We start from the raw sequence: 22,941 nt of genomic DNA on the forward strand, positions 1-22,941 counted from the left end.
TGAGCAGTTGACCTGCACAGAATCTGAACTCAAAATACAAAGCATGCTGCCCTCTGAGACTGTTCTTGCTTTTCCTTGGCAACCTCCAAGCCCATGTATTTTTGAAACTGTACAACTCTGAAAAGGGGCACATCCAAAGGATTTGATCAGACTTTTTTTGAAACAAACCAACTGTTTCTAAAATGAAATGCAAACAAATTGGAGAGCAATACATTTTAATTTCTTAAGCTTGCAATTCAATTGTGAATGATGGAATCTTGAGGATGAAAACACTTTCTGTCAAACCTTGATATACTGTTGTTAGGAACATCCAGAGTGTTTGTCATTGTGCTGCCTGTTGTGTGTTGTATTTAGTAGTCTAACGGGGACATTCTGGAGAAAGTCTGAGTCTCAGGACAAGGTCAACTTAGAACTGTTTATTATTTACATAATACTATAAACACTCTCATCAAGACTTCTAATCTAGCATCCTTCGTGCTGCTCTCTCTTCTCTCCAGCCTAACCTTGTGACTTTGGCATTATCACTGTTACAGTGGGAGGGGTTACTCTCACTGTCTTCAGCATTAACCCTTTACATCCTTACACTACATCTCCCCCGAAGTCTTTATCCAACATGTTATCAAACATATTTACATATTTGGCTTATCTACTATCCTCTCTCTCTCCCCCACGTCTCTGACTTCACAGATTTAGTCGGTTGGGAGATTTGGCAACTCTCCCCGATCTGGTTGTAGTCTGACTGGAAGGATCAGTATGAGGTGAGGTGAGAGTGACTGCCCATGACATCAAGGCAGCATTTCACTGAGTATGGTATCAAGAAGCCCGAGCAAAATTGGAGTCAGTGGGAATCAGGGAAAACTCTTTGCTGGTTGGAGTCATACCTAGCGCAAAGGAAGATGGTTGTGGTTGTTGGAGGTCAGTCTTCTCAGCTGCAGGACATCACTGCAGGAGTTCCTTGGGATAGTGTCCGAGGCCCAACCATCTTCAGCTGCTTCATCAATGACCTTCCTTCAGTCATAAGGTCAGAAGTGGGGATGTTCGCTGATGATTGCACAATGTTCAGCACCATTGGCGACTCCTCAGATACAGAAGCACTCCTTGTAGAAATGCAGCAAGATCTGGACAATATCCAGGCTTGGGCTGATAAGTGGCAAGTAACATTCATGCCACACAAGTGCCAGGCAATGACCATCTCCAACAAGAGAGAATCTAACCATCCCCCCTTGACATTCAATGGCATTACGATCGCTGAGTCCCCCACGATCAACATCCTGGGGGTTACCATTAACCAGAAACTGAACTGAAGTAGCCATATAAATACCGTGGCTATTAGAGCTAGGAATCCTGCGGCGAGTAACTCACCTCCTGACTCCCCAAAGCCTGTCCACCATCTACAAGGCACAAGTCAGGAGTGTGATGGAATACGCTCTACTTCAGCTCCAACAACACTCAAGAAGCTCGACACCGCCCAGGGCAAAGCAGCCCGCTTGATCGGCAGCCCATCCACAAACGTTCACTCCTTCCACTACCGACACACAGTGGCAGCAGTGTGCACCATTTATAAGATGCACTGCAGCAATACACCAAGGCTGCTGAGACAGCACCTTCCAAACCCGTGGCCTCTACCACCTAGAAGGACAAAGGCAGCAGATGCATGGGAACATCAACAAGTTCCCCTCCAAGCCACACACTATCCTGACTTGGAAATATACCGTCCTCCTTGACTGTGGCTGGGTCAAAATCCTGGAACTCCCTTCCTAACGGCACTGTGGGTGTACCTACCCGACATGGACTGCTGGCCTAGACAATAATGCTTGCATCCCATGAACGAATAAAAAAAAGTTTTCCTATTTTTTTCCTGCATTTCCTTCAGTCGTATGAATAACACACAATCGCCAGGTCGCGTATCCATACTCTTTGACCATTTTTTAGTTCAGGTAAGTTTCTTGCTCAGTATCTTCTCTTATAATTCCGAATTTGTTGCCTTCTGTAAGAGGTCTCTCTGTCTCTTACTTTTTCATAGTGCTGGACATTCAATCCGGGAAGCAAGTTCTTCGGCAATTTAGGAAGCTGTGTTCTTATCTTCTTGCCCATCATTAGTTCTGCTGGTGACAATCCACACATCAGTGGTGTAGATCTATAAATTAAAAATGAAATTGACAATCTTCATTCTTTTTTACTAATGACTTTTTGGTTCTTACAATGCTTACCGCCTCGCCATTCGATTGTGGATACCTTGGCGAACTCGTGAGATGTCGAAATCCCATCTTCGTCACAAAGTAAGAAAAATATTAGTTTGTGAATTGTGGTCAGTCGTCTGACAATATTTTGTCAGGGGTGTCATGTGTCGCAAAGATGTCTTGGAGTTCTGCCTGGAACTTGCTGCCGGGGGAGATGGTGGAAGCAGGTACGATAATGACGTTTAAGAGGCATCTTGACAAATACATGAATAGGATGGGAATAGAGGGATACGGTCCCCGGAAGTGCAGAAGGTTTTAGTTTAGGCAGGCATCAAGATCGGCGCAGGCTTGGAGGGCCGAATGGCCTGTTCCTGTGCTGTACTGTTCTTTGTTCTTTGATGAACATTTCTGTCGTCATAGAATGCAATCTTCTGACTTCTATCCACTTTGAAAAGTAATCGATGATGATCACGTATGACTTCCCGCCGAACATAAATAAATCCATACCAAGTCTTTACCACGGTCTGGTTGGAAACTGTGTGGTGAACAGGGGTTCACGTCATTCTGGTCTCTGTACTGCGCATGTCTGACAGTTTTGGATCACGTTCTTGATATCCTTAGATATCCCAGACCACCATACCAAAAATTGTGCCCTCGGTCTGCACTTGGTTATACACAAATGGCTTTAGTGTAGACCATTTAAGATCTCTGATCTCAGTGGACTAGGAATGACTAGTCTGTCCTCATATACTAAAAAGCCATCTAAAGGGTAAAGTATTTCTGATACTCACAAAAAGTTTTCATTGTTCTCCCACCTGGACGTTCTTGTGGCCACCCTTGTATGCAATACTGCCTTACGCGACTACAGTCCTTGTCACTCTTTTGGGCTTGGCGTATTTCCTGAAACTTCTTTATGTTTGGCCAATTTTGTGCAATGTGTTCAGAATATGATTCTATATCATATACAAAATTCACATCCTGCTGTGTTGGATGGTCTACTGTCACTCTAGAAAGCACATCGGCTGACGATTGCAACTTTGCTTGGACGTATACTGTTTCATATGTATACTGCAGCAACCTTAGATGGAATCTTTGTATTCATGGAGGCATTTTTGCAGTCTCCTCGTCTGACAAAGATACCATTGGTTTATGGTCTGTCTCGATGATGACACTCAATCCAACGATGTAGTCAGAAAATTTTTCACATGCCCAAGTAATGGCTAGTGCTTCTTTTTCTATTACTGCATACCGTGTGTCTGTGTCTAACAAAGCTCTTGATGCATACAATATCGGTCTACGGGAATCATTGGATCGCTCCTGAAAGAACGGCCCCGAACCCTGTTGAGGCATCTGTCGCTATCGTCATAGGTAATGTAGGGTTGTACTGTGTCAAGATGTCCGGTGATATAGGCATCTCTTTTATTCTCCTGAATGCTTGAAGGGTCACTGACCCGAAACGTTAACTCTGCTTCTCTTTCTGCAGATGCTGCCAGACCTGCTGAGTGGTTCCAGCATTTCTTCTTTTTATTTCAGATTTCCAGCATCCGCAGTATTTTGCTTTTATTATAGAAACTTTGCTAGTTGGTTTACCATTCCTAGAAATCTCTGGAGCTGTTGAACGGTAGTAGGAGGAGGATATTCTGTAATGGCCCTTGTCTTCTGTGGATCTGCCATTATGCCTTCTCTGCTCACTATGTGTCCCAAGAAATGAATTGCGGTATTGGAAAATTTGCACTTCTCATTCAGAGTAAGTCCCGTGTCTTGAAGACTTTGTCGAACCGTTCAACTCTTTGGTCATGTTCCTCTACTGACTGCCCATGTATCAGGATGTCATCCATGTGACAAATAAATCCTTTGAGCCCTTCTAACATGTTAGACATAGACCTTTGAAAGATCTCTGGTGCAGAAGTTATTCCAAACGGTAGCCCATTAAACCAAAATCTCCTAAAAGGTGTTATAAATGTAGTCAGTAATCTTGAGGTCTCATCTTGCCAAAGCCTGCTATTGGAATCGAGTTTTGTAAACATGATGCTCTGAGAGAGTTTCACTAAGCTGTCATCAACGGTGGACATTGGGTGAATTTCATGCGCTACTGCTTTGTTGAGCTGTGTTAAATCCATGCAAATACACAGAGTTCCATTCTGTTTTGGGACAGGAAACATGGCCAAACACCTTCGCTAGTTGTGTTACAGGAGAGATAACTCCTATTCTTGTCATCTCTTTCAATTGGTCTTAAACTTGGCTTAATCATGGATGAGATATCTTTCTGGGTGTAAAGGCACACACTGGCCTGGCCCCTTCCTGGAGTGTGATTCTGTACTTCATCTTGAGTCTTCCGAGCCCAGTGAACAGCTTGGGTATTCTACTTGGAAGCGACTCTTGACCCCTGTTTGCTTGACTTTGTCTATCTTCTTGATCAAATGCAGGTCTAAGCATGCTTTTCTACTTAGTACAGAAAATTCTTGATTTTGCAAGACACATAAGGTCTTCACAGTTTATCTCCCTCTGTGTTGGAGAGTTGCTTGCAGTTTGCCTTTTACTCTCAGTTGTGTCCCGCCTGGACCATACAACTGTGTGTTTGCTGGTTGTAGGCAATGTCTCATCAACCATGGCTCTTGGTCTGACAGAACTGAGACACTAGCACCTGTGTCTAGTTTAAAATTCGCAAGGTATCCATTTATGTAGATGTCCATGGTCCAGAATGTTTGATTTGGCAATTTATTTCTCTTAGGAAATCTCCTGGTGTTTTATCTTCTGGATACTGATGCACTTGATTCACTGCTGTCTGCGTGAAAGTCTTCTGCTTTGCACTCTTGAATGAAGAAGTTTTACTCTGGCACATTTTCCTAAAATGTCCAGTTTTTTTTACAGTTGAAGCACTCAGCTTTACTTGCTGGACACTGCTCCCTTCTATGGGTCTTCCTAGCTCCACAGCTTTGGCACGGTTTCCCAGTGTCCTGCACCTTCTCCCTGTGTGTGTCGTCTTCTCCACAAAGTGTTTCTCAAACCTTGGCTACATAAACTGTACTGTCACTGGACTTCTTCTCATCCACGGCTTTTCTTCAGCCTGCAGAATGATCCTATTTCGTTTGCAAACTTCAGCCTGTCTTACAATCTGAATGGCCTTTTCAAGTGTAAGGTTCTCCTGTGATTGCAAAACGTCTGACAAAGATGCGTCAGCTATGCCGACAACTATTCGGTCTCTGATTAGTTCTGACTTTAATTTACAGTATTCGCATCCCTCTGCCAAACGGTATCGATCATTAATATAAGAATCTGTTGATCCGCCTATCTACTGTGCTCATTTATTAAATTTGGCCCTTTCCAGAATTTTATTGCTGCAAAGATTAAAATATTTATTAAAAGCTTGAAGCACATCTTCAAATTTATCAGAAGCCTCGTTTACCCCTTGCCTCACAATTACATCGTCTGCAATCGCACCTACTGAATATAAAAGGGTGTTCATCTGCTCAACTTCTGACTTTGTATGGAGTTGGGATGCAATCCTTGCACCTTAGGTACCTCTTCCTCCAAATAGGCCAATTTTGAACCTGATTGGCTCCTTCTAGATCTTGAAAAATCTTCTGGCATGCCAAGTTTTGAATCCATATCTTGAAAACTTTCTGGCATGCCAAATTTTGAATCCATTTAACTTTCTTCACTTTAGTAAAGATTTCCAGAGTTTGTCTTTGTTTTAAAATCTTGAATGGATGTTTTTGTGGTCTTTTGGGGATTTTCCACGAGCTGTCTCGCTATCTGGCTGGCAAATGGCTGCCGCCTCCACCCGACTCCCGAGTCGTCTCTTCACCCGAGATCGACTTCCCTGTCTGTGGTTTTGACCCAGTACGCCATTAACCATTACTGGCCCTGTACAAATCTCTCACTCGATCTTGGACCTTCGCCTGGCGCTAAAACTCTGACCCGATCGGTGGACTTGGATTGCCGATGCTGACCTCCATGCTTCTGTGCCGCAGGGCTTTCTCATTCACTGTTCGTGTCTTCTGTGGCTACGGCTCAGCTCCTGAGTTTGTTGCAGTTCCCTGACTAGTTATGCTGTTTTCCTGGCGCTTCCCCACAAGGTAGGGAGATCTTCAAATTTGCTTGGTTGTTTTAACCCGTGCCACCATGTGTGTTGTATTCAGTAGTGTAACATGGACATTCTGGAGAAAGTTGACCTATCCTGAGTCTGAGACTATGAGCTATTTATTATTTACATAATATATACACTCTCATCAAGCCTCCTAAGCTAGCATCCTTCGTGCTGCTCTCTCCTCTCCAGCCTAACCTCATTTAACTATGACATCATCACTCTTACAATGGGAAGGATTGCTCTCAGTGTCTTCAGCATTAACCCTTTAACATCCTTATACTACACTGCCAACTAAATGCAGTATCAAGGTGACTGTTGAATGGTACGATGGACTTAAGTTATTTTGGGATAAACAGCATGCACTTTATGCAGCAACTACACCCATCATTGGCAGCCATGCCTCAGCTACCAAGACCCTATAAACTCTGGAATTCCTTCTGTAAGTCTCTCCGCCTCTTTACCTCTCACAAGAACACAGAAATAGGAGCAGGCATAGACCAAATGGCCCATCAAGCCTGCTCCACCATTTAGTACATTCTGTTTCCTCTTTTAAGGTGCTCCTTAAAAGTCCCATCTGACCAAACGTTTGGTCACCTGACTTAATACCTCTATGTGGCTTAGTGTCAAATTTTGTTTGATAATGTGCCTGGGAAGCACATCGGGATGTTTTACTACGTTAGAGGCACTATATAAATTCAAGTTGTTATTTAAATATGGCTGCACCGCAATACATTGCTCAGGTGGTCATTCTTCATGTCTAATCCCAAATATGAGTGTTGATGGGCTATTCCGCCCTTGAGACATCATAGCTGAGACCCTAACTACGTCCACACCAGCATTCACCAGCACGCGTCACTGGATTAGCAATCAGGAATGGGAACATTGACTGACTGATTTCTTCCCTCCCAATCCCAAGAATTCTGCGATGAATTGTAATGTTGCTTCAACTAATGTGGCTGAGAGCAGCAAGCTCTGCATAGGTTGGGAATTAAACTTCGGATCTTCTGATCGGTATAGATGTTGACTATTGTAACTGAACCATTAGGAGAGTTGAAAAGGAAAACAGCTTATCCATCATTAACACCCAAGTCCTATTTCTTAGATATCCACTCCTCTATTATGATTGATATCTTGACCTACCCAGTTTGTGAACACGTGCAGAACTTTGCACTGAGTCAATTAACAAGTTAGTACCAAATAATTGATTGTAGCTGTGTGGACTGTGCATTCATTGAATAAAGTACAAAACAATGTTCTAACCATGTCCACTGAGAAACATTTATGCACATACTTATGAGCTTTCAAATGTATATCCAGTACAATAAATTACATACCGGGTGAGTCACTTATTTTATTGAGACTATTTTAGCACTTATTTTATTATCTTTAAAAAGAAAGTATTGTTCATATACTGAGTTGATCAATGTTTCTTTTATTTGAAAGTGGCACTGAGTATGAAAATTGATTAATGAGTTATTTCAGGCTGCTGTCATACCCCTCATGTTTGCAAAACCATGGACAGGCCACCTCAATTTCTCAGATAGAAAATCTTTTTGCACAGTGACCAGGCATTGTAGCAATTAATTTGGGTATGTTAGAATGTCTGATGGAACCGTACCTATTAATTGAGAACATCTGATTACAGAGTTCGAACGATATGCACCAGAATTCCAAGGATGGAGTTTTCCTTTAAGCATGATATCCAATTACAAAACGAGCAAGAAGAAAATTGACAGCAATGCTTGGCGAAAAGTTTGCACTGGCCCCCGCAAGAAGTCGTCCCATTCAGTGTCTCAATCATGGAGTAAACTTGAAGGGAAAAGAGAGGGTAAGGTGCATTGCAATACCATACACTTTATTGTAAAAGGTCAAGAAAATAAAAGTATGCAAAAATTAATCAGGACTCTAGCCTTAAAATATTTGTTCTTCATTTTATAAGTTTTACTTCTTACATTATTTTGACTTCCAAAAAGTATATTCTTGCAGTTGGGTTTGCAATGGGAAGCAATGCAGAGTCAAGTATGGCACTTAAACATGTGCTTTGGATAAAATGTTAAACCAAGGCCCCAGCTGTCTACTCAAGTGGATGTAAAGGTGCCATGACACTGCTCAAAGAGGAACATGAAGTTCTATCAGCTTTTCTGGTCAACATTCGTTGTTTGCTCAGTGTAACCAAAATCAGATAAGTTAAATCTTCATTCATTTATTTGCTATTGTGGGATACTGCCGAGTGCAAACTGGCATTTTTAAAAGTGATTAATTCCTTAACCATTTTACACATTTAGAAGCTTTGCACATCAGCTTTATTGGAGTTCTGCAGATGCATTTAAATTGTCTTTAACTTTTCAGTGCAAGGAGGCATTGTTATGTTTGCAATTAGAAGCCGGTGACCAGTGGTGTACCACAGGAATCGGTGCTGGGACCCTTGCTGTTTGTAGTGTACATTAATGATTTAGATGTGAATATAGGAGGTATGATCAGTAAGTTCACAGATGACATGAAAATTGATGGTGTCGTAAATAGTGAGGAGGAAAGTCTTCGATTACAGGATGATATAGATGGGCTGGTAAGATGGGCAGAGCAGTGGCAAATGGAATTTGATCCTGAGAAATGCGAGGTGATGCATTTTGGGAGGACTAACAAGGCAAGGGAATATACAAAGGGTGGTAGGACCCAAGGAAGTACAGAGGGTCAGAGGGACCTTGGTGTACTTGCCCATAGATCACTGAAGGCAGTTGCACAGGTAGATAAGGTGGTTAGGAAGGCATATGGGATACTTGCCTTTATTAGCCGAGGCATAGAATATAAGAGCTGGGAGGTTATGATGGAGCTGTGTAAAACACTAGCTGGAGTACCGTGTGCAGTTCTGGTCGCCACACTATAGGAAGGATGTGATTGCACTGGAGAGGGTGTAGAGTAGATTCAGCAGGATGTTGCCTGGGCTGGTGCATTTCAGCTATGAAGAGAGACTGGATAGGCTGAGGTTGTTTTCCTTAGAGCAGATAAGGCTAAGGGGAGACCTGATAGAGGTATACAAAATTATGAAGGGCATAGATAGGAAGAAACTTTTTCCCTTAGCGGAGGTATCAATAACCAGGGAGCACAGATTTAAGGTAAGGGGCAGGAGGTTTAGTGGGGATTTGAGGAAAGATTTTTCACCCAGAGGGTGGTTGGAATCTAGAACACACTGCCTGCAGGGATGGTAGAGGCAGGAACCCTCACAACATTTAAGAAGTATCTAGGTGAGCATTTGAAATGCCCTAGCATACAAGGCTACGGGCCAAGTGCTGAAAAATGGGATTAGAATAGATAGGTTTAATAACAGGCCAAAGAGCCTGTTTCCGTGCTGTATAACTCTGACACTAAAAGTGATGCACTGCAGTTGTTAAATGCAATCTGTGTCACCAGTGGTGACAGTTACTGCATGCATGGTGCTGGAATTCAGGAAAGCTTTGTGTGCGGGAGTTGACATGCAAGCAGAACAAATAAAGTTTTTTTCTCTATAATGGAAGAAGTGTAAACAACATCAGCGGCTTTATAGTGAAGAACTCAAGCTTTTTACAATGGTATCTCAAGTGCATTTGCACTCTTACAAACAAAAATTCAAGATATAAAATCCAAGGTCGAAATGGCAAAATGACTAAACTGTGATCTGCCTCAAATATGCAGTTGCCTAATGTATTGTTTTTCTCTTGAGTAGGTATTCAGCCTATGCCAGAATTGCCAAAAAGCTTCAACAAGTTGAATACGCAGGTGAAATTGCAGTAAGTTTCTTTCAGCTTAGCAAAATTCTTCTCTCCACTGTTTTAATGAAACAGTTAAACCATATATACTTTAGTTACTTTCTACTACTGGATTTTATGTTAGCATTTTACAATTTAATTTTTGTGAACATACAAAACCAAATATGTCATTAGTAATTATCTAGAAATGAGGAAAAATAATACATTTTAATTTTCTGTAAGTTTTCTCCATACTTTCAGTTTTGTAAACATTAGTTGTATCAGGCCAAATACTGAATGGGGTAGAATAAATCATCACATACTGCAGTACTGCAATTAGAGCACTCTTAATCATAAAAGGATGTGTATAGGTAAGATGCCTGATGAATAACAGATTCAGTCATGCCTTTTTTTTTTAAAAAAGGCATTAACACATGTCTTCTTGATGACAGTAGATTGTCGCGAGTAAATTGTATAGTCAATCTTATCTTTGAAATTTTGCTGCAGTCTTCATCCAAGTCTGTTAAATAATATGCTGAATAATTACAGTTATTATCTTTGACGGATCAGAAATTGGATTTGGGATGGTGAAAATGCTTTTTGATGCAGTTTGAATAGGTGACCTTTAGCTAAAAGGCTGTGTTGTTGGCGTGATATAGAGGGTACCTATGTTCTCATGTCCAGCACAGTCAGCTTTCATTTGTTGAGGCTTAATGCTGATTGTTGCCCAAGCAGATGGACAACTTAATTTATTTTTGTGCAAATGGGGTACTTTATTTTACCAGATAATTTGTTTCATGACTTATTAAGTTAAGATTGTTTTGTGGGTTTCCCAGCAGCAAATGTAATTTGAGACTGTGTGTATGACCCTGTGTTATCTCCTGTTCACAATGATTATGAGTTTCACAATGAGCACATTTTCAATCAAAATGCACGACAAAAGGCAAAATCTCACAACTATGAGAGTTTGCTGGCTATGAAAGTACCAAAAAAAAAGTCCAATGTAAGCTCTACAAATACTCCAAACAGAAAAACAAAACAGGAAGGTTGATACTAAACCATGATGAAGAGAATTCCAAATAGTTATATGTAATGAAAGATACATGTAATTAATTTTTAATTTTCTTTGGTATGTAAATAAATTATATATGGCTGCCCAAAGTTTGATTTAGCCAAATTCAATTGATGGTATGGAGGGATGAAGAGGTGTTTGTTTGTATCAGACAATGCATGGTAGGTGTCATATTTTAGGATAAAAACTTACAGCACAGAAGGAGTCTATTTGGCCTGTCATGCCTATACTGGCTTTTTGAAAAAGCAGTCATGCTTAGTCCCATATCCATGCTTTTTGTCCATAATCCTGTAAGTTCCTCATCCCCAAGTACCCATCCAACAGCCTTTTAAAATTGTTTCTGGAATACACTTCCATCACCTTTTCAGGTAAAGCGTTCCAGATTCTGACGACTCTCAGTGGGGGAAAAAGAATCCTCATCTCCCCTCTAGATTTTTTACTGATGCTTTTGAATCTATAACCTCCAATTATTGATCTTCTCACCAGAGGGAATAATTTTTCTCTCTCTACTCTCTCAAAACTTCTCATTGTCAGACAAACCCCCCACCTGACGAGACTGAGGCACACATTATTTCGCCACATGAACATTAAAACTTAAAATTGCAAGCCCCTGTCTGGAAAAACATTTGCATGGTAACAGACAGTGTTGGAACAAGGGACAAAGGACCATGCCCTGACCCATTCAGCCAACAATGGACTTTTGATTGCCAGATGTTGAAGGTGGGGGGAGCTAGCATTCCAGGTTGACTAAGATAGCAGAATCCACAAACACAGAAGTAGTGGTCAGGCCAGTTTTAGTCACATGACTAGCTGGCTGAGATTTGAACTTCCAACAGAGGATTTGAGCTCAGAACGCTGTGTGCCCCAGGAACTGAATCTTGTGAAAACACGTGAATCTCAGAGAAAAGTTTCCTACGTGAACAATGTTTCAGCAGAATACTGGGCCCCAATGAAACAGGAAGAATTACCTACAAAAGGACTATACCGTGAGCTCGAAGCACAGTAACAATATATTGCCTCAAACTGTTCCACTTTATCTTTTCTTCTCTTTTCTGCCCCCATCTGCATGTGTATATCACGTGTGCATGCTAGTGTGGGCGTATCGTATATCTGTAGGTGCCAACCGTATTAGAGTTTAAGTGTAAGTTTTAATAAATTTCACTTTTCTCCTTGAAACCTGAGAAAACCTGGTGTGTTGGTTTCTTTGCCTTATAATTGGAATGCTGTGAACAAGGATTCAAAATAAAAGAAGCTCAAAACAGTGTGTTTAGAAATAAAACCCTGTTACAATAAGACCAGGTAAAGACAGCAAAAGACCCCTAGACACTTGTCTCACCTGGTCTTAACAGAAATTTGGGTGTTAGCGTCTGGATTTTTACCCATAGACGAAGGAGTGAAATTGGAAGTGGGGAGCCAAATAGTTCCCAATCAAAAGAGCAAAATTTTCATACAGGTTGTCTTGTGATTGTGTGTGATTGAATACTAACATGTCTGCAACTGAAGCGAGTAGCTCTCCAAGCCAGGGTGAAGTAACTTGGGATAGGTTAAAAGCACTGTCTGTGGAGGAGCTGAGAAAAATGGCTGAGCAGTGTGGGATCACTGTACGTGGCAAGGCTAGGAAGTCTGAGCTCCTAAGGCTAGTGGCCAACCATTTTTCCCTTGAATCTGAAGAAGCAGAGGCAATGTTAGAAGCAGACCCAGAGAGAGTACTGATAGCAAAGATACACTTGGAACAAAGGAACCTTGAATTAGAAGACCGGGAAAGAGAGGCAGGAGAGGGAGAGAGAGGGCCTTCCAAAAGGAACGTGAAGAAAATGAAAGGCAGGAGAGAGAGAGAGAAAGGGAGGAGAAGTAAAGAGAGAGAGAGAGAGAGAAAAAAAGAATATTCCGGAAAGAATCCGAAGAGAGAGAGCTCAAGCGGCTTGAGTTAACTAGGGGGCGACAGAGTAACCCTAGTGAAAGCACGGCCAGTATGGAGGAGCACAATTCAGGGCTGGGTACAAGGTTGCTAAAACCTGCTCAATTAATTCTAGAATTCAATGAGGAAGATGTGGAAGTGTTTTTCGTGTCTTTTGAGAAACTGACAAGGCAACTAAAATGGCCAGCTAAGACCTGGTCTCTTTTAATGCAAAGGAAACTAACTGGAAAAGCCCATGAGGTTTATTCCTTGTTGCCAGATGAGAGTTCATCAAATTATGAACTGACCAAAAATGCTATCCTCGGGGCGTGTGAATTAGTACCCAAAGTCTATCGCCAGAAGTTTAGAACCCTCAAAAAGCAAGCCAGTCAAACTTATCTGGAGTTTGAAAGAAGTAAGCAGCCGGCTTTAGACCAGTGGCTGAGGGCTCTTAAAATACAGCTCAACTATGAGACTCTCAGAGAAGTAATCCTGTTAGAAGAATTTAAAAACACTCTCCCATTCTCAATAAAGACCCATGTAGAGGAGCAGTGGGTTTGGGCAGCCCGGCAAGCAGCCGTTCTGGCCGATGAGTTTGCTTTAATTTATAAGTCAGTTTCCCAGGGGAGAACCTTTCCTAATTACCCCCCACAAATCCAAAAAGAACAAAAGGTGGGAAGCTGATATCTGCCCAGGCAGTCCTGGAAGAGAAAAGAAAGCAGGAGACACGGGGGGCCCTCCTCCAGGCAAAAAAGGTGGTGCTGTGAGCAAGAGTGAGACCCGGAGACTTGTGTGCTTCCATTGTAATAAGGCAGGGCATTTAAAAACTGACTGCTAGAAACTAAAGGGGAAACCGGTAGGGTTAATCAGGACACGCCTGCTCAGTGAAGACGAGGGCCTGATGCAAAATGCAGAACAAGCTGTGGCTTTAACTGCAGTAAGAGTGCAACCCAGGAAGCTTACGATGGCCAGTGCAGGAAACGTTAATAGGATTCCTGAAGGTTATCAGTGTTTTATATTTGAAGGGAAAGTAACCCCATATCCCTCAAGTGGGGCAAGCAAGCCCATAGTAATTCTCAGGGACACAGGGGACACTAGATCCCTTTTACTGGGAAAAGGCCTGACCTTTCCCCCAGAGAGTGCAGTGAACACCAGAATGGTGGTGAATAGTATTGGAGGACAGTGTATGCCTGTACCTGTACACTGGGTGCACCTGGAGTGTGACCTAGTTTCGGGACAGGTGACTGTAGGGATTCTCCTAGGTAATGATCTAGCAGGGGTGAAGGTGGTTGCCCCCCCCCCCCCCCCCAGTAGTGAAAGAAAGACCGCAGGAGGTCAGAGAGACAGGGCAGTGGCAGGAGACGGTCCCTTGCAGAGTTCCTGAATGTATAGTGGATCAGGTCTTGATCGAACCAGCTCCCCCAGAGGAGATTGAATTGGCACTGCAGGCAAGTGGCTATGAGGTCTGTCTATCTGAGACTTCCTTTGGAAAGTTAGGAGACCCAGGGAATGAATTAAATGGATTTTTTACAAGTGAAGCTCAGTGAGCCAACCCAGTATTGTGAGAATTAGCACAGGCTGCCCAGTCTGAAAGTGAAGCAGAGGGAGTCCCTGATTGCTACTAATTATAGAATAGGGGACTGATGAGGAAATGGAGTTCTTCTCTCAGATCTGGCAGCATCTCCACAGATGCTGCCAGACCTGCTGAGTATTTGCAGTATTTCTTGTTTTTATTTCAGATTTCCAGCATCTGCAGTATTTTGCTTTTATTCTCCTCACAGACCTGAGGGAAAGGAGTGACAGTAGTTCGCCAGTTAGTGGTGCCATAGAGTTAATGGGGAGAAATATTAAGAAGGGCCCACGAGACTACAGTGGTTGTACATGCCGGTATATGAAAGACCAAAGCCGCATAAGACAGCAGTTTGACTGGCCAAAACTCCACGAAGATGTGGTGGCGTACCGTAGGAGTTGCCACATGTGCCAGGTTGAGGGGAAACCCCAACCTACAGTGAAACCTGCTCCCCTAAGTCCTGTACCGGTGTTGGGAAGACCCTCCACCAGAGGGCTGGTGAACTGTAAGGGACCCCCGCCGAGAACAAAAGGGGACTGGCAGGCACAATGCTGGCAAACGTTTAGAAAGAGAAGGGGAAAAAGTGACCAAAAGGGCAGGTTAAAGGAAGTCCTGGATGAATCCCGGATGAAGACCCCGACTGTCTGGTCAACCAACCCTGCTAAATGTGAAAGGTTAGACCCCACATCCTCCTTTGTGAATGCAGACTCGAGAAGCACCCCACCAGAGTTGCTAAGAGCATTTACAGGAACCTGCAGAGACAAAGAGAAACCTCTAGGGGGCAGAGAAACCGTGAAGGTGAGGCCTTGCCTAGTCGAAGTACCACAGGAGAATGCAGCCAAGTCTGCGCAAATACCTGCAGGTAGGAGTGTCCCAGAGAACAAAGGGGAGAGTAACAAAGACTCCTCCCCCACAGTCAGAGGAAAAGGGAACCACCCATCCCCTGAAGTTAGAAGTCTTTGTAAAGAAGCCCTGGTCCCCCCAGAACAGACCATTTTTAACATGCTTTAAGATTGGTGAATGAATGGAAATGAATGAGAAGAATGCATGGTTTTTCTTTCTGTATCTTCTATTTCTCTCAAACTCTATATTGAAATGCATCATTTTTCTTCAAATCGCATTTCATTACCCTGAGTGTGGAGTTGTCAGGCAAACCCCCCCCCCCCCCCCCAACCACCTGCCAAGACTGAGGTACACATTATTTCGCTACATGAACATTAAAACTTTAAATTGCAAGCCTCTGGCTGGAAAGACATTTGCACGGTTAGAGACAGTGTTGGAACAAGGGACAAAGGACCGTGCTCTGACCCATTCAGCCAACAATGGACTTTTTGATTACCAGACGTTGAAGGTGGGGAGAGCTAGCATTCCAGGTTGACTGCTAAGATAGCAGAATCCACAAACACAGAAGAAGTGGTCAGACCAGTTTTAGCCACATGACTGTTGAGGTGTTGAGATTTAAACTTCCAACAGGGGATTTGAACTCAGAGCGCCGTGTGCTCCAGGAACTGAAGCAGAATCCTCTCCTCTCTGCCTGCTCCCATCTCCTTCCCATGGAACTGTATCTTGTGAAAACACGTGAACCTCAAAGAGAGAAATGTTTCCTACGTGAACAAGGTTTAAGCAGAATAGTGGGCCCAACGAAACAGCAAGAATTACCTACAAAAGGACTATATCCTGAGCTCGAAGCACAGTAACGATATTGCCTCAAACTGTTCCACTTTATCTTTTCTTCTCTTTTCTGTCCCGATCTGCATGTGAATATCACAGGTGTATGCTAGTGTGGGCGCATTGTATATCAGTAGGCATCAACCGGATTAGAGTTTAAGTGTAAGTTTTAATAAATTTCACTTTTCTCCTTTTAAACCTGAGAAAACCTGATGTGTTGGTTTCTTTGCCTTATAATTGGAAAACTGTAAACAAGGATTCAAAAAAAAGGGGAGCTCAAAACACGGTGTGTTTAGAAATAAAACCCTGTTACAGTAAGACCAGGTAAAGACAGCAAAAGACCCTTAGACACATTTCTCACCTGGTCGTAACATTATCATCTTCAAAACCTCTAATAGGTCATCTCTTATCTTTCCTGTTCCAAGGAGAACAGTCCTAACTTTTCCAACTTTTCATAACTGAAGTTCCTCTTCCCTGGTTCAGATTCTGGTAAGCCTCCTTTGTACCCTTTCTAAGGCCTTGATAACTTTCCTGAAGTGTGATGCCCAAAATTGTCCACAGTACTCGAGCGGAGGTCTAACCAGTGATTTATAAAGTTCTGGCATGATCTCTTTGCTTTTATATTCTCTTCCTCCGTTTGTAAACCCAAGAAACACGTATGTTTTTTTTATCCACCTTATTAACATGCCCTGCCACCTTTAATGAGTTGTATCTGTGGACACAAAGGACTGTCTGTTCAACTACACTTTTTAGAATCATGCCATTTATAGCATGGCATCTTTCCATATTAGTCATTCCAATGTACATCACTTCACACTTTTCACATTGAACTCCATCTACAGTGCTTCCCATTTCACCATCCTGTCTGTCATCCTGAAGCCTCTAATTATCCTCAACACTACCTGCTACTTTGCCAACTTTTGTATCACCTGCAAACTTTGTAATGCTGCTCCCTACACCCGAGTTTAAGTTCATAAAAACTGAAAAGAATAATGGACTCAAACTAATCTTTGGGGAAGACCATTGCAAGTCACCTAGTCTGAAAAACGTCCATCCACCACCACCTTTTGCTTCCTGAGTCAATTTTGTATCCATGCCATGAGTTCTCCTTAATTCCACGTGCTTCCATCTTCTTAATAAACCTAAATACAAAAGCAAAATGCTGGAAGTCTGAAATACAGACAGAAAATGCTTCTTTTAGGAATCTAAATGCATTCCATCTAATAGATGACTTACTAAATTTCAGTAATGCTCATCTTTTTAGTATGTCTTCTCTATCTATTACAATCCTGTCCCTAACTTCCCCCTCCTCTTTTCGTGTAACCTTCACATTATCCACTTCCTTTGTGAAGACAGATGCAAAGTACTCATTTAATACTTTAGCCATGTCCTGTACCCCTATATGAAGATTTCTCTTTGGGTCCTTCATAGGCCACACTTTTTCCCTAGCTGATATATTTATATGTTTACAAAATGTCTTCAGGTTCAGTTTAATGTTGCCTATTAAGCTTTTCTTGTTTCGATTGTGTCTCATTAACTTTTTCAGTTCCCTCCTGCACTTTCCATCATCTTTGCTTTTTTTAAAAAAATGGAATTGATCTGTATTGTGCTGTACAACAAAATTAATTTGCACAAGCTTCAGCCACAAGCTGAAACTATTGAAAAGGTGAGTGTGGTGAATGGCCAATTGTTGTTAGATAAAAATCAGAGGATATTAAGCAATTTGTTATTTCAACAACAACTTGCATTTATATAGTACCTTTTAATGTACTAAAACATCCCAAGGCGCTTTGCAGGAGCATTAGCAAACAAAATTTGACATTGAGCTACATAAGGAGATATAGGTTTTAAGGAGCATCTTGAAGAAAAGAGAGATACAGAGGTTTAGGGAGAGAATTCCAGAGCTTAGGTTCTCAGGAGCTGAAGCTACAGCCACCAGTGGTGAAACAATTAAATTAGTGCAAAATCCAGAATTGGAGGAGCACAGATATCTCTGAAGGTTGTAGGACTGGATGAGATTATAGAGATAGGAAGGGGCAAGGCTATGGATGGATTCAAAAACAAGATGAGAATTTTAAAATGGAGGTGTTGCTCAACTAGGAGCCAATACAGGTCAGTGAGCACGGCGGTGATGGGTGAACGGGACTTGGTGGGAGTTAGGATATGAGCAGCAGAGTTTTGGATAACCTTAAGTTTACAGAGTTTTGCATGTCAGTTATGTCTATTCATGTGAACCCAGCATGAGATTTCTGCTAAGAATATGTTCTTGGGAGAGGCTGGTCGTCAGTTTAGTTTAGATGTCTACTAGTGAATCCCTGAATGGGGAAGGGGTTAGTAGCCTGCTTTTCCTTTCCCACATGAAGCGCTGCTTTTAAATCTTGTGAACCTGATTTCCCCCCAATCCCACTCCCCCCATTCAAAGCGTAGTTGTTACGTGTTGACAGAAAAGACAATGTATCACCTCACATTTACAGACATTAAATTCCATCTGCTACTGTATTGCCCATTCCATCTTCTTACCAATAACCTGTTGCAGCTCTTTTGGTCCCCAGAATTCATTAATCAAGATGCTCTGTCTTCACTGAGGAAGCCACAAGAAATCTCCCAGAATTAGAGATCCAAGGGACTAGGAGGAATGAGGAATTGAAGGAAATTAGTATGAGTAAGAAGGTTATATTGGATAAATTAATGGAGCTGAAGGTTGATAAGTCCCCGGGATCTGATATTCTCCATCCCAGAGTATTGAAATCGGTAGCTGTGGAGATAATGGATCTATTGTTGATCATCTTCCAAAATTCTGCGGTTCCTGCAGATTGGAAGGTCGCAAATGTCACCCCACTATTTAAGAAGGGAGGGAGAGAGAAAACAGGGGATTAGAGACCTGTTAGCCTTACATCAGTCATTGGGAAAATGCTAGAATCTATTCTAAAGGATGTGATAAATGGACACTTGGATAATGACCTGGTTGGGCATAGTCAACATGGATTTATGAATGGGAAATCATGTGTGATGATTTTTGAGGATGTTACTAACAATTGATAAAGGGGAGTCGGTGGACATGATATACTTGGATTTTCAGAAGGCTTTTGATAAAGTCCCCCACAGAAGGTTGGTTAGCAAAATTAAAGCACATGGGATAGGAGATAATATACTGGCATGGATTAAGGATTATTGAACAGGCAGAAAGTAGGAACAAATGGGTCATTCTCACATTGGCAGGCTGTGACTAGTGGGGTACCACAGGGATCAGAACTTGGGCCCCAGCTGTTCACAATATATATCAATGATTTGGATGTGGGGACCAAATGTTGTATTTCCAAGTTCGCAGATATCACTAAACTAGATGGGAACGTGTGTTGTGGGGCAGCTGCAAAGTGGCTTCAAGGGGATTTGGACAGACTTAGTGAGAGGTTAAGATCATGGCAGAAGGAATATCATGTGGAAAAATGTGAGATTATCCACTTTGGTAGGAAGAACAGATTTGCAGAGTATTTCTTGAATGGTAAGAGATTAGAAAGTGTAGATGTACATGGGGACTTGGGTGTCCTTGTCAATAAGTCACTGAAAGCTAACATGCAGATGCAGCAAGCAATTAAGAAAGCTAATGGTATGTAGCCTTTATCACAAGAGGATTTGAGTACAGGAGTAGTAAAGTCTTGCTTCAATTGCATAGAACCTCGATTAGACCACACTTGGAGTACTGTGTACAGTTTTAGTCCCCTACCTTAGGAAGGATATTATTGCCATAGAAGGAGTGCAACGAAGGTTCACCAGACTTGTTCCCAGGATGGCAGGACTGGCCCATTGGGGAAATTGGGCCCGTATTCTCTAGAGTTTCGAAGAATCAGAGCTGATCCCATTGAAACCTACAAAATACTTAAAGGGATAGACAGGGTAGATGCAGCTAAGATGTTTTCCCTGGTTCTCCAACCAGGGGAACTTCAAAACAAGGGGGAAGCCACTTGGGACAGAGATGAGGAGAAGTTTCTTTACTCAGAGGGTTGTGAATCTTTGGAATTCTCTACCCCAGAGGGCTGTGGAAGCTCAGTCATTGAGTATGTTGAAAGCAGAGATTGACAGATTTCTAAATACAAATGATGTTAAAAAAAAAGGAAGCATTCGTAAGGGCTAGAAGGCTGGGAACAGACGAAGCCCTTGAGGAATATAAAGAAAGTAGGAACGAACTTAAGCAAGGAGTCAGGAGGGCTAAGAGGGGTCATGAAAAGTGGCAAACAGGAGTAAGGAGAATCCCAAGGCTTTTTATATGTATATAAAGAGCAAGAGGGTAACCAGGGAAAGGGTTGGCCCACTCAAGTACAGAGGAGGGAATCTATGTGTGGATCCAGAGGAAATGGGTGAGGTACTAAATGAGTACTTCGCATCAGTATTCACCAAAGAGAAGGACTTGGTGGATGATGAGTTTAGGGAAGGGAGTGTAGATAGTCTTGGTCATGTCATTATCAAAAAGGAAGGAGGTGTTGGGCATCTTGCAAAGCATTAAGGTAGATAAGTCACCAGGGCCTGATGGGATCTACCCCAGAATACAGAGGGAGGCAAGGGAAGAAATTGCTGGGGCCTTGACAGAAATCTTTGTATCCTCATTGGCTACAGGTGAGGTCCCAGAGGACTGGAGAATAGCCAATGTTGTTCCTTTGTTTAAGAAGGGTAGCAAGGATAAACCAGGAAATTATAGGCTGGTGAGCCTTACGTCAGTGGTAGGGAAATTATTAGAGAGGATTCTTCGGGACAGGACTTATTCCCATTTGGAAACAAATGAACTTATTAGCGAGAGGCAGCATGGTTTTGTGAATGGAGGTCGTGTCTCACTAATTTGATTGAGTTTTTTGAGGGATTGATGAAGAAAGGGCAGTGGATGATGTCTGTATGGACTTCAGTAAAGCCTTTGACAAGGTCCCTCATGGCAGACTGGTACAAAAGGTGAAGTCACACGGGATCAGAGGTGAGCTGGCAAGATGGATACAGAACTGGCTTGGCCATAGAAGACAGAGGGTAGCAGTGGAAGGGTGCTTTTCTGAATGGAGGGCTGTGATTAGTGGTGTTCTGCAGGGATCAGTGCTGGGACTTTTGCTGTTTGTATTATGTATAAATGATTTGGAGGAAAATGTAGCTTGTCTGATTAGTAAGTTTGCGGACGACACAAAGGTTGGTGGAGTTGCGGATAGTGATGAGGATTGTCAGAGGATACAGCAGGATATAGATCGGTTGGAGACTTGGGCGGAGAAATGGCAGATGGAGTTTAATCCAGACAAATATGAGGTAATGCATTTTGGAAGATCTAATACAGGTGGGAAGTATACAGTAAATGGCAGAACCCTTAGGAGTATTGACAGGCAGAGAGATCTGGGTGTACAGGTCCACAGGTCACTGAAAGTGGCAACGCAGGTGGATAAGGTAGTCAAGAAGGCATACGGCATGCTTGCCTTCATCGGTCGGGGCATAGAGTATAAAAATTGGCAAGTCATGCTGCAGCTGTACAGAACTTTAGTTAGGCCACACTTAGAATATTGCGTGCAATTCTGGTTGCCACACTACCAGAAGGACGTGGAGGCTTTGGAGAGGGTACAGAAGAGTTTTACCAGGATGTTGCCTGGTCTGGAGGGCATTAGCTATGAGGAGAGGTTGGATAAACTCGGATTGTTTTCACTGGAACTACAGAGGTGGAGGGGCGTCATGATAGAGGTTTACAAAGTTATGAGTGGCATGGACAGAGTGGATAGTCAGAAGCTTTTTCCCAGGGTGGAAGAGTCAGTTACTAGGGGACATAGGTTTGAGGTGCGAGAGGCAAGGTTTAGAGGGGATGTGCAAGGCAAGTTCTTTACACAGAGGGTGGTGAGTGCCTGGGACTTGCTGCCAGGGGAGGTGGTGGAAGCAGGTACGATAGCGACGTTTAAGAGGCATCTTGACAAATACATGGCTTGGAGGGCCGAATGGCCTCTTCCTGTGCTGTACAGTTGTAAGGGGATATGAGAATAGTGCGGGAAAAAGGCATTGAAGTGGAAGATCAGCCACAATTGAATTGAATGGTGGGGCAGGCTTGACGGGCTGAATGGCCTACTACTGCTCCTATGTTTCATATTTCAGTATCATCTGCATATTTGTACATCATTCACTCTAACTGTATATCCAAATTATTGTTGTACACAATGAACTGAAGAGGGCTCCTGACAAAATTTGTGGGACGCTTCTAACTGCTTCCAAACTGTGAAAAATTACCTTTAACTCTTAGTATGATAAAAATAGAAAATGCTGACATACTCAGCAGGTCAAACAGCATCTGTGGAGAGAGAAACCAAGTTAACGTTTTAGTTTGATGCCTTTCCAGCTCTGATGAAAGGTGTTACCCAAGAAATAGGAGCAGGAGTAGACCATATGGCCCATCGTTACAGATGGTAACAGGTTTTAAGCAAGTACAGAGGCAAGGAAAGATTGTGGGCTTTGGGAGGGGAAAGAGCAAAAGGGAAGGTTTGTGATAGAGTGGAAGGTAGGAGAGATTAAATGTCAAAAAGGATGATGGTGCAAGACAAAAGGGTGGTAATTGGGCAAGTAAAGAAACAAAAGATGAGTCTGGAGAACCTCCTAGTCTGTGTTCCTTCTAACAGTTTATAATCTAATTTGCTGCTCTTCCTCTCACTTCATATCACTTAATCTTCTGCAATAGTCTTCCTGTGTGGTATCTTGTCAAAGAGCTACTGCAAATCCATGCACACCGCATTCATTGCGT

At 42.5% G+C, this 22,941-nt stretch overlaps 1 protein-coding gene across 1 annotated transcript in view; it reads left to right on the forward strand.

Moving 5' to 3' along the window:
- The window catches only part of cttnbp2 (cortactin binding protein 2), a 223,908-nt gene that overhangs the window by 196,242 nt on the left and 4,725 nt on the right, over window positions 1–22,941 (forward strand). The window contains 2 exon segments of the mRNA XM_068050528.1: window positions 7,916–8,098; window positions 9,971–10,034. Coding sequence (XP_067906629.1) covers window positions 7,916–8,098; window positions 9,971–10,034 — 247 coding nt within the window.

The sequence above is a fragment of the Heterodontus francisci genome, chromosome 18 (genome assembly GCF_036365525.1).
Source record: "Heterodontus francisci isolate sHetFra1 chromosome 18, sHetFra1.hap1, whole genome shotgun sequence".
Classification (NCBI taxonomy): Eukaryota; Metazoa; Chordata; class Chondrichthyes; order Heterodontiformes; family Heterodontidae; genus Heterodontus; species Heterodontus francisci.